Source organism: Loxodonta africana, chromosome 9, assembly GCF_030014295.1.
Source record: "Loxodonta africana isolate mLoxAfr1 chromosome 9, mLoxAfr1.hap2, whole genome shotgun sequence".
In the NCBI taxonomy this organism is placed as follows: Eukaryota; Metazoa; Chordata; class Mammalia; order Proboscidea; family Elephantidae; genus Loxodonta; species Loxodonta africana.
This window is the reverse complement of record NC_087350.1, coordinates 64,033,604-64,046,414: the sequence shown is the minus strand read 5'-3', so window position 1 is coordinate 64,046,414 and position 12,811 is coordinate 64,033,604. Positions and strand designations below refer to the sequence as shown.

Below are 12,811 nucleotides of genomic sequence, written 5' to 3'. Positions count from 1 at the left end.
CTTGGAGTGCAGAGGCAGGTCTTCCTTCCTGAGTGTCCCCCAGACCCTCTCCCTGCCCCTTACCCTGAACTACCGTCTGCCTTAGCTCTGAGAACAGGGTGAGATCATTACCTAACTGCTACAAGGTTAAGGAGCAAGGACGTGTAAAGAAATGGAGTCAGCAGGGAAAGGTTGAATCTCAGCTGTAGTGTAATTATCTTTGATGACGGAGAGAGGTAGGTGCTGGTCCCCTGACAGGATATGTAGGCAGCTTGCCAATTTTGTAATGGAGGATTTCTTTTTTTCACATTTAGAGCTTAAAACAGTTTGGTTTTACTAAACTTGAGATATATGTCTTGGCTACTTTGAAATATCTTGTACATTAAGACCCCTAAGGGGAATTTATAGAAGCTAGATCCGTTACATTCACAAAGTGTTACGCAGAGCAAGTAAAACTGACTCGGTTTCTGGCTTCTGAAAGCTTACTCTACAAAGCAAAAAAAAAAATCTCAAAATGTTGTTTTTTCCTATTGTGGTGGTGTTTTAACCAGCCCAAACATCCAAATTCTTGCTATAGTTTTCACTGGCTGCTAGACTCTGATGTAAAGTGAAAACTAGTCTCTCCCTGCCTGCTGGGACGGGAGCTGGGGCTTTGCCACATAAGGCTAGAATTACAGTGCTTGGGGATGGGGAGGCAGCTTCACCCTGCACCCAGTCACATCAGGACCCAGCACCTACCAGGAGAATTAAAAGGGCCTCCCTCTAATTCCCAGGTGTCTTTTAATCCACTGACCCTGACTTCTCTCAACTTTCAACTTGATATATATATATATGTGTGTATGTATGGTATATATATACATAATCTCCTCCTAAAACTCCCCATACTCCATACTGACCAGAGGTTCTCTTGTACAAGAATCAGCTGGCTGAGCATGCCCTTCCTGCTGGTAAGGGCTGTCTGCCACTCCTAGATAATCCTACCTTCTCTTTCCCTAGTTCTGGTACTCAGTGCCAGCCCAGTAAATGGTTGTTGAATGAATAAGTGAGTAAATTAATGAATGCAGACCACTTTTACTGGAGCCGGTGACAAGGCATCCAAAGAGAAAGCTGAGAAGGGGAGACAGGGAGACACATTTACCCACAGAATTAAAGCTCACCCTTAAATTTTCTAGCAACACAAACTGAGTTCAAGGCAGCTCCAATGAGAAATGCAACTTGCTGTTTGGGCTAGTCAGTTTCCTGGGTACCATTGTCCAGCCCTTTGGCACAACTAGCTGTGTAGCTCTGTGGTCACAGCTCTGCTTCTCTGCCCTGCTGTGACCCCATGGTTCTCACCCAGTGGCCCCTCCACATCTTCTAGCAGTCCTTTAGCTTTCAGAGGCTCTCACAGTAGGGCCCTCTCTGTTCTCAGAAAGAAATACATGGTCTAACTGATCCCTGGATTGTAAAATGAACAATACTACAAAGGAAGATACCAAAGAGGCTCTGCAGTGCCCACACCCAGCAGCAAATTTGAGTCTCTGGAGCAGCAACCGAGAAAGGCTTGGCTTCTTGTCAGGGAATAGAGAGCTCACCCCGCACCCCAAAGGAACTTTTTGGTCCAAAAGATGGAAAATATGAGCAGCAGAGTGACGCTGAGGATGACAGCCATCAGGTAGGCAAACATCCGGAACTGAGGGTTGCGGAAACACTCCCGCAGAGAATAGTGACTGGGGATGGGGGTGGGCATAGTCACGGTAGCAGGGGCCATGTCCTGAGGGGGTCTGGCCTGGCTCCCAGGCTCAGGGCCTAGGTCCAGCGTGTAGACCCGAGGCTGGCGCAGGAAGTAGCGGCTCTTGGGCTGGTCCTTGAGCCAGAGCTGACGGCCTTCCAGGATGACGTGGTGGGGCTCCAGGCGGAGCAAGGTAAGCATGGCAGTGTCGGTGGGCAGGTCAGTGACGGGCTGCCCCGAGGCCAGCACAGTGGGCTGGCGACATAGTGGGCACAGCAGTCGGCGCCGGGCCGGAGTCACCAGGCTGAGGTGGGCCAGGCATTCCACGCAGAAGGAGTGGCAGCAGTTCAGCATTTTGGGGGTGTGGAATGTGTTGTTGAAGGGGTTCCAACAGACAGGGCACTCAGCCTCAGGCTCCCGGCCTCGCTGCTCAGCCATCCTAAGACCAGATGCTGGGAGGCCTCACTGGAGATGTCCGGGAGAAAGAGAAAAGGAGCAAAGGAACACCCAGTAAGCTCTGTCCCTGTGCCTGGTTCCAGACTCAGTGTTTGGGGGTGTTATAAAGTATTATGAGCCACATCTTACAGGTGGAAAAACTTACGTCCAAAAAGATGAAACAGTTTGTTCTAGGTGACCCAGTTCCTAAGCCCCTCCCGCAGCCTCCCTTCTATCAGGATGAAGACCTGAGCCGCCACCACCCACAGCACCCTTAATGGCATTGGAGGAAAGGGTAGCCCGGACTTTAGAGATGAATAAAAATGTTCCTTATGTGCAGTGTTTCTACCCTGTGCTGCTCTGAGTCCAGGGAGAGGGAAGGTGGGCTATAGCTCAGCTAAATATTTCCTTCTCTACTACCTCAAATCCCTGACTAGTGCAGAGATGGGCTTTGTGAACTCTGGTCTGTCCCTCCTCGGAAAAATCCCAGGCCCTTTCCTTTATCCCCTTGGGCTCAAGGGCCAACCTTTCGGGACCGGCTCGCCCAGTCCGGGTGCAGGGACATGGCCTTGGCATGGCCAGGCAGTCCCTGATAAGGCTTCTTCCTTTGACCTGGAAGCCTTGGAAAAAGTCCTCTACCCAGGTCCCCAGATCAGCCTTTCTAGAGCTTCCTCCCAGTACTCTTCCTCCCTTGGCTCCTCCCTCCCTTTGTTCCTGGAAACCTCCAGGGCACCAACCTGGGCTTCCTTGTCAAGGCATTAGGGTGGTCGGGTAGACTGCTCTGAAGGGCCTGAAGCTCCAGTCTGTCCCTCTCCCAGGTCCACAAAGCTTTGGGAGACTGCCTTCTCGCCACCAACCCAGGGGCCGTCTCCATGGCAGCGTATACGCAGTACCTTGGAGCTGCCAGGTGGCCTGGGCGGCAGCCTCTTGAGTGCACCTGCCTAGAGTGAAGGCCAGAGAGCTGCCTGGGTGGCGGGGCGGGGAGGTGGGGGACCTGAGTTCCCCCCGGGGTGTGGTACCCAACCAAACCTGGAAGCCAAGTGTCTTAAGATTGTGGGCGGTCCCTTCAAGACCTTGGATCCTTCGCCTGGAAGGATTAGGTTGGCAATTTCCTTTTTCCAAGTTTAGATAGGAAAGTGGGCTTTCTGGGCTTCCCCACATACCCCTCTCCTGGGCCCTCATTTCTAAAATGGCTGGAAACGTCTCCTCACTGCCTGCACAAAGGGGCTGGCTGTCCTGTACTTCAACTATTCTGAAATTCACCTACTTCACAGCCTGAAAGCTCTGAATATCAGATTCCCACAAGTTCTCTCAGGTCTCCTGATCTTTCAATGTTCCTAAGTGGCTGCAACCAGAATATGCAAGCCTTGTTGCCTTTCACTTTGTTCTTAGAACACACTCAGCCTGGCAGACACTGACCACTGAGATCTACAGTCCAAGGGTTGGCCATCTCCTCTGATCTAGGGGTCTTAAAGGGGCGAGTTGGGAGGGAGGAGCAACCCAGCTTTGCTCCTCCATTTCAACCAGAAAATTATCTGTTTTACATACTGGTCATCTGAATAATTTGAAGAGTTTTGCTGCTGGAGAGAAAAAGTTTGAAAACCACTTCTCCAGTCCTAGCTACTGAGAAATGACTCACCCAAGTTTAGCTCGTTGATGGTAACACTGGGGCCCATAAACACTGCATCCATTTAATTCACCTGCTGGATGTATATTATTGGCTAGGTAGTAAGTGTGTGCATGAGATTCCTCATGTGGTAGGAATCTAGGAATTCTGCAAGAAGAAATTTAGGGGGCAGTAGTCTCCCGTGGGAGCCCCAGTGGTGAAGTGGTTAAGAGTTCAGGCTGCTAATCAAAAGTGTCGGCAGTTCAAATCCACCAATCACTCCTTGGAAACCCTATGGCGCAGTTCTACTCTGTTTTATAGAGTCACTGTGTGTCGGAATGGACTCGGTGGCACACAACAAGTCTCTCTTGTGCCCCTGATATGACTTCATCTACCCTGAGTTGGGAAACCCTGGTGTCATAGTGGTTAAGCGCTACCACTGCTAACCAAAAGGTCAGCAGTTTGAATCCACCAGGCGCTCCTTGGAAACTCTATGGGGCAGTTCTACTCTGTCCTATAGGGTCGCTATGAGTTAGAATCAACTCAACAGCAACGGGTTTGGTTTTTTTGGTTTACTGTGAGCTGAGAAGCCCTGGTGGTACAATGGTTAACCACTGAACTGCTTACCAAAAGGTCAGCAATTCCAACCCACCAGCTGCTCCTTGGGAGAAAAGACCTGGCAATCTGCTCTGGTAAAGATTACAGCCTAGGAAACCCTATGGGGCAGTTCTGAGTCAGAATTAATTGGATGGCACCCAACAATCACTCCCTGAGTTGTCACCAGAAGCAAAAGCTGCTTATACTCTCCCACCCATGGCTTCCTGGGTTTCTTCTAGACCTGGGCCACTGTTCCATACAGGGGAGAAGGAGATGAAACGGCCCTGACCAAGGCTAAGATAGTTTACCAAGGATCCCCACCAATGCCTTATTCTGTGGACCAGTCGTCCATTCAACAGTTATCAAGTGCTTACTAAATGCCAGGAACTGTGCTAGGTAGGCATCACATAAACACGGTGAACAAAATAGACATGATGCCTTTACCTGCTGATGCTTAGAGTCTAGTGAGGGAAAGGTACGTTTAACAAGTAGTAGGCAATAAATACATAATTTTAACAAATGTGATAAAGGACAAAAAGAAAAATGGACTTGAGAGGTTGGCTGCTTCAGATTAGACCACCAAGGAGGCTTTTTCCTAAGAAGTGATAAGAAAGCTGAGACTGAAGGATGAGAAGAATCCAGCCATGCAGAGTGGAGGGAAAAGCGTTCCAGGCCAAGGGAACAGCGTGTGCCACAGCCAAATGTTGGAAAGAGCTCTGCCAATTTGAAGAAGTGAGAGGAGGCCTCATGACTGAGAAGTGGTGGGTGGAGCTGGGGTGGGGAGAGTGACTTAAAATGAAGCCGGAGGAGTTGGAGGCAGTACTTGTAAACTCTGGAATGCACTCGGATTGAGATGTGATATAAAACAATTGAAAGCAGGGAATGACTTGACTCTATTTGCATTTTTAAAACAACGTTCCAACTGCCGGGCAGAGAACTTGGACTGAAAGGGGCAGGAGTGGGAATGGAAAACCAGTTAGGGAATATAGCCTTGGGATGGTAGTGCTTGACATAGGTCAGGCAAAGGCAGAAAAGATAAAAGGGTATGGGGGTGAAAGGTATCTTTGGAGATAGAATTGGAAGTGGACAGTTAGATTCTGGAACCAGGTTTTTGACCTCAAATCTGCTGCTTATTGAATCCCTTAACCTTTCTGGGCCTCAATGTCCTCATCTGAAAAAGAAGCTAAAAGTAATAAACACATCAGAGGGTAAGCCTCTTAGGTAGAGATTGACACACAATGAAGATTATGTATGAAGAGGCTGGTATTATTACTGCAAATAGATTTAATGGGAAGGAAGGGTCAAGGTTTTCTGTGAGGCCATGGAAATTTTCCTGCGTCAAATTTGAGGGGCCCACAGGGGATCTATCCCATGGAAAAATCAAGGGTTTATGCAAAGATTTGATTACAAGAGATAACCCATTGTGGCACTGTCCTAATGGTGAAGTAGTGAAAACTGCCTAATTATCCAGTAATAGGAGCCCTGGTGGTGAAGTGGTTAAGAGCTATGGCTGCTAACCAAAAGGTCAGCAGTTCGAATCCACTGGCTACTCCTTGGAAACCCTATGGGGCAATTCTCCTCTGTACTATACGGTCACTATGAGTGAGTCTGAATCAACTCAATGGGAATGGGGTTTTTTGTTTTGGCGGGGGGAGCCTTATCCATAATAGGACCTTGATTAAATAAATCCTGGTCCATTCATACAAAGAGAATTCTGCAGCCTTTAAAATGCTGTGATAAAACATCTGTTAATATGGAAAACAAACCAAAACCCATTGCCGTCAAATCAATTACAACTCTTAGCAAGCCTTTAGGACAGAGCAGAACTGCCCCATAGTTTTCAAGGAGTGGCTGGTGGATTCGAACTGCTGACCTTTTGGTTGGCAGCAAAGCTCTTAACCACTGCATCACCAGGGCTCCAATATGGAAATAGATTTATGATCTAGTCTTTAAGTGGAAAAAAAAAAAAACAAAACAGGTAATAAAACCATACTACAATATAATCCAATTTTGAAAAATATATGCAGTGGAAAAAATCTCTGGAAAGACAAACACCAAAATGTCAATAATGCTTATCTGGGTGGACTGGATTATAGTTTGCTTGTTTTCTTATCTGAAAATTCTAACTTTACTCCAGTAAGCTTGTATTGCTGCTGTTGTTAGTTGCCCTCAAGTCAATTCCAACTCATGGCAATCGGACTATTGTGATCCATAGGGTTTTCATTGGCCAATTTTTCAGAAGTAAATTGCCAGGCCTTTCTTCCTAGGCTGTCTTAGTCTGAAAGCTCTGCTGAAACCTGTTCAGCATTATAACAAAACACTGAGAGACAGGGTGGTAACTGTGCTTAGGATGCATTGGCCAGGAATCGAACCCAGGTCTCTCACCATGGAAGGGGAGAATTCTACCACTGAACCACCACAGCCCCCACCCTACCCCCATTTTTCTCACTGGTGGGAATAAAGTCACTGCCAACTCGAAGGGCTGTGGTAAAGACCCAATGAGATTCTGGAGGGGAAAGAGTCTTGTCAGTTGTTCAAGAGGAGGGATGATCACTATTATATCATCACCTGGACCCTTATCTGCTGTGGACTCCTCAGGCATCCACTGTCATTTTAAGCTCAGCCAGTCAGAGTCCAATCATCCCAGGACAGACTCTGACTATGTATCCATCCCACTCGCACCCTCAAGCCAGGACATCTTAGCTACAGTGAGTCCTAAACGCCACACCAAAGTCATCCCCTCAGCCTATGACCAAGTTCATCAGCCAGATATTGTCTGTAGTGCCACCCCAATGTTTTCAGCCTCAAGAGAATAGAGATGAAGAACCAGCATGTGCATAGCACTTCACAGTTTACAAAGGGTCTTGGTCCTTGCTAGCATCTAAGTGTGGCGACTCACACTGAGATGGTATCATTGGCTTGTACAATTTTTTTTCCATTTGCATATGGCCATTTGAGTCTTTAAAACCACCCAGTGGAGGAGGCAGGATGGGATTAGAGAGTGTACAGGTGTAGAAACCAGACTTATTTGCTGTGGGACCTTGGACAAATGGCTTAACCTCTCTGAGCTTCATTTTCCTCTGCAAAACAGGCTAATCCACTTTACAGGGTTGCTGTGAGGAAGGAATAATGTCTGTTACATGCTCAGCAGAACAGAGGAGACATTCAATGCGTAGTTAGCATGATTATTTTTATACCCATTTTATAGATGGGGAAGTCAGGACTAAGAATGGTGAAGTGACTTACCCCAAGACTCCACAGCTCAAGAGTAGCTGAGCTTGAAAAATGAACGCAGGAGCCCTGTCTCCCAGGCCAGGGTACACCTACTGGACCATGGTGCCTCCCAGGCAGGACTCTAGGGTCCTGTGACCCTTCCCTCTATGACCCTCTTGGTCTCCTTACCTGAGTGCCTCCTCCTCCTCCCCAGGTATGGCCCTGCAGCATGTGCTCTGTGCTCTGACTTCTCGGCGACAGGGTTTCCAGGCAGTTGTGGGCGGGTCTTATTTCCATGCATTTTCAGGCAGCCCTCCCTTGACCTGCTATCTCTATTTCAGAATCTTCTCTTCCTTCTTCCGACTTTGGACTGTCTGTTCTTACAAGGGACACCATGGAAGCTTTGGTCTCTTCAACTTCCTGCATGAGTCAACTCTTACTTTTTCTCTAGGGGGGTTGAAGTCCACTGGGTTGGTCTCCTGCCATCACCTCTGCTTGCACTTACCTTCTCTGCTCTGACTTACCTGGCCTCATGCCCAGACTTAACTTTGATGGGAAGGCAGGTGTCTCTGAGCCATGTCTGCCCCTTAGCCCACCCCAGTGGACCTATCCCCACTCTGAGCCTCTATAACCAAAATTAAAAAAGCTCTTGCAAAATATTAAGAAGGTAAATAATCCAATAGAAAAAAGAGGAGAGAGGCAGTTGAGCATAAGGTTCTCAGAAGAGCCCGGGTTCTCAGTCAGACTTCCGGGTCAGAGTCCTGTCATCGCCGGGAACCCAGACGCTGCTTACTATCAGTGGTGACTTCAGCAAATTAGCTAACTTCCCTAAGCCTCAATTTCCTCATCTGAATATGAGGATAATAATTTTGCCCACTTGATCTGCAGATTAAATGAGATAATATGTAGCAATCTTAACACAGTGACTGGCTCAAAGTAACACGCAGAAAATGTTAACTAGAACTATTATTATTATATGAACAAGAAAATCATAGAAAAAATGAATGCAAACGGAATGTATATATAATTATATATATAAACATTGCTGTTGAGTTGATTCCAACTCATAGCGACCCTATAGGACAGAGTAGAACTGCCCCATAAGGTTTCCAAGGAGCAGCTGGTGGATTCCAACTGCTAACCTTTTGGTTAGCAGCTGAGCTCTTAACCACTGCGTCACCAGAGCTCCTATATACATATAAAACCACTCCACTGCCATCAAGTCGATCCTGACTCATAGCGACCCTATAGGACTGGACATATAATGTTTAACCTCATTTACAACTAAGAAAGTCAAATTTAAATAACATACTGATTTTTTCCTATCAGACTGACAAACGTTAAAAGAAATATTAGTTAAAAATTGCTACTATTATTAAAAGTAATAATAGTGATTTTCTGTAGTTTTCTCTGTGTTTGACTAAATGCTGGTGGCATAGTGGTTATGTGCTACGGCTGCTAACCAAAAGGTAGGCAGTTCGAATCCACCAGGCGCTCCTTGGAAACTCTATGGGGCAGTTCTACTCTGTCCTCTAGGGTCACTATGAGTCGGAATCGACTCAATGGCAGTGGGTTTGGTTTTTTTGGGTTTGACTAAATGCTTCTGATATATGGCACTGAGTCTTCCCAGCAGTTCCAGGAGGCACAGTATGGAACACATTACATAAGTGACTTACGGTTACTATTCTAGATGAAGAATCAGAGGCTCAGGGAGAATAAATGATTTATTTGCCAAAGAGCTCATGAGAAGCAAACAAGAAAGCTGATACTGGAAGTCTGGCCCGGAAATCTGTGCCATCACCACACACCTCCCAAAGTGTGTCCACATGGTTTGTTGTGTGGCCTTCTCCCATCCTCTGTGTACTTCTCTTCCTCTCCTTTCAGTCCTTTGCTGACATTTTAAATGGGGTTTGGGGAATAAACAGAAATAAATAAGTATATTTGATTGCTGATGTAACCAGATGCTGTGGTTCCCTTTGATTTTGTTTTTTCTCAAGCCTTATTTTTGAGTCGTTAATACATTAAGTGCTTCAACATCTGAAAGGTTTGATTTTGCAGTGAAGACTTGTTCTCCCAGCCACCTAGTTTTCCTCCCTGGAGACTAACAGCATTATACCATCAGTTTCTTACATAGCTTTCCAGAGGTGTTTTTTCTGTTTATGAAGTCTATGTGTACTTCCCTCCTTATTGTATACAGTGTTCTGTACCTTGCTTTTTTCGCTTAACAATGTATCTGAGATATTATTGTACAGTAGTACATAAAGAGCTTTTTCCATTTTTTTTTAATAAAATTTTATCATGCTTGAAGTGAAAGTTTACACAGCAAATCAGGTTTCCATTTAACAATTTCTACACAAATTACGATACTGGCTACATTTTTTACAATGTGTTATTCTTAGTCATTCCATTCTGGTTGTACCGTTTCTGTTTCCAGTACTCTAGTTTCCCTGTCTTGTTACTTTCTCATCTTTGCTTTAGAGTAATTTTTGACTATTTGGTCTCATATAAATGATTTTTCAAATTTTTATTTACTTATTTCTTGTTGTCGTTATTGAGAACACAGCAAAACATACACCAGTTCAACAGTTTCTCCATGTACAATTCAGTGGCATTGATTACATTCTTTGAGTTGTGCAACCGTTTTCATTCTCTTCTGAGTTGTTCCTCCTCCGTTAACATAGACTCACTGCCCCTTTAGTTCCTGTCTATTCTGCTGTTGTCATTTTAACACAGACTCACTGCCCTCTAAGTTCCTGTCTATTCTGCTATTGTCAATTTGATCCCATACAGTGGAATAAATGCTTTTAAAGTATTGAATGAGTTTAATCATTAGCATTTCTTTTTTTCTTTCTTCCTTTCTCTCTGTCTTTATCTCTCTCCGTTTACTTTTACTAGATTTTCGCATCATTGGATTGAGATTACATTTATTTTAAAATAGTAGTAGGTGAAAATTTTTTAAAGGAAAGTTTTAGAACTGATTTGTTTTTACATTTTTCAAATGTTGCTGCTAATTTATTGGTTTGTTTTTGTGTTTTTATTTTATTTGTTAGGGCAAACCAAAGAGATATGCATGTAAATGTTGGGACTTAATCTCTGTCAATTTAATAAATTAGTTATGGTTATTTATAAGATATTTCTTTTCAGGCTTGATAAAGTCAACTGTCATCACAAAAGCTTTTTCAGTTTTTAATGGTTATATTTTTTTTATCCCTGGGTGGTGCAAATAGTTAAAGTACTTAGCTGCTAACTGAAAAGTTGGAGGCTAGAGTCCACCCAGAGGCTCCTTGGAAGAAAAGCCTGGTGATCCATTTCCAAAAAAAAAAATCAGTCATTGAAAACCTGTGGAGCACAGTTCTACTCTGACGCACACATGGGGTCACCATGAGTCAGAATTGACTCCATGACAACTGGTTTTGTTTTGTTTTTTTAAATCATATTTCACTGAATGGATGTACCATAAATTACTTAACCAATCCCTTAGTGATCTAACCCTTCATTTTAAATATATAAGTATTAGATGGAAGAATAAATGCAGAAATGATTACGGATTTCCGTTAGCCTAGACTTCTGTGAAAGTAAAGACTGTGGGAAGTTTTAGATATCTAAAGAAGATCTCTAAGCATTTCTCTTCTTTCTGAGGTGGAGACAGATGTAATAGATGTAATTCCTTGGTTTTCAATGTCACTGCTGGTGGAAGGTCAGTGGGGATTCAAGACCCTGATTCAGCCCAAAGGATATGGTTTATAATTGAGAAGCTGAAAGCCACACTTTCCAGTTTGTCAGCGTAAGTACAAACCATGAGGAAATTCATATTCTTTGACCCAATAATGTAAGTGCCTGGAAGTATCCAAAGGACATTCCTGTATCATTTGGTTGATTGGGAATGCTCATCACAGTTTTATTTTAACCACAAATTAATAAAACATATTAAGTGGGAAGCTACATCATTTTTTATTGACTTACTGTAGAATTTTTATTGACTTGTAAAAATGGTCAAAATACACTGTGAAATGGAGAGAGAAAAGCAGCTTACCAAATGCTTTGTATAGTGTGAGCCAAATTTTATAAAACAAAATTTATGTGTAAAGATTGAAAGGCCATGAGGCAAAGTGTTATAATGGTTATCCCTGGGTTACTGATATTTTTATACTAATAGGCTTATTCGTATTTTTATTTTCTTTTTGCTTATCTGTATTTCCAGTAATAAATATGTGTTATTTTGTAATAGGAAAGTTTACTTAGAAAGTCAGTCAGTCTGAGTTTTCTACAACCAGAGAATCCAGCAAAGCAGATAGGGCAGGAAACAAATCAGCCAGGGCATTGCAGGTATTTAAATAAACACAAAGTCAGCCAAGGCCTTTTTCCAGGTCACTTTTTTTTTAACTATCTAGGGAGAAAATTCATTATCATAGTGTCTGTGGGCGGTCAGGGCTAGGGAGTACTTTGCAAACAGTGGAAATTTTTTCTGGGGAGATACCCAGGAGAGATAGTGAGGCATCTCAGGAATTTGAGAGTAAACTAACTTAGTTCATGCTTAGGGGGCAAGGCCAGCCAGCTGGAAAAGCACATCATCCTAGCAATATCCTGAAATTGGGTGAGCGAAGAGTCATGAGACTCAGTGGAGCCCAGCCAAGGTCTGGAGGCGAGGTGCTGGGTGGGATTAACCCACGTGGGGAAGGAGAGGCAGCAGGCTGCAGTGGATGAGCAGGGGAGGGTGGAGAAAAGGTGGTGATGAGGCAGGTTCTGATCAGGTGATGATCCGTTTTTAGCAAGACCTGATAAAGGGCAGGGGTAGCACTCCCTGTGCAGCACAGGCCCAGTACTCAGAAGCTTGCCTTAGGCCTGCCCAGAGTGTAGGACAGGCCCAGCAGTGCAGGCGCCATCTGGAGATCGGTAGAAATGCGGAATCTCTGCCTCACTGCAGCCTACTGAACGAGAATTTGCATTTATACAGGATCCCCACATGGCAATGTGAGGAGTACTGACATAGGAGAAATATCGCCCAATACCTGCTCCTTGACTTGTCCTGATCATGTTCATCCTCAGACTCATTTGCTTTAAAAAATAAATATAAATTATCAAAATATAAATATATTTGTTATAAATATATAAAATATAAAAATATAAGTATATAATTAACCAAATTCCAAGGGGCCTATATACTTTCTTGGAGAAAAGTAAACTGTTTCTGGAAAATTCCTTTATATGATTTTAGAGGGACAGCCTCTAAAATGAAGTGTTCAATAAGTAAATGAATGAATTTTCGCAGC

General features: G+C 44.3%; 1 protein-coding gene across 1 annotated transcript; it reads right to left on the bottom strand.

Moving 5' to 3' along the window:
* Nucleotides 1-333: 333 nt before the first annotated feature.
* On the bottom strand, nucleotides 334-2,841 carry RNF183 (ring finger protein 183). The gene has a single exon (XM_023545044.2). The coding sequence runs from the start codon at nucleotides 2,126-2,128 to the stop codon at nucleotides 1,550-1,552; it is 579 nt and encodes a 192-aa protein (XP_023400812.1). The 5' UTR covers nucleotides 2,129-2,841; the 3' UTR covers nucleotides 334-1,549.
* Between the last annotated feature and the right edge of the window lie 9,970 nt (nucleotides 2,842-12,811).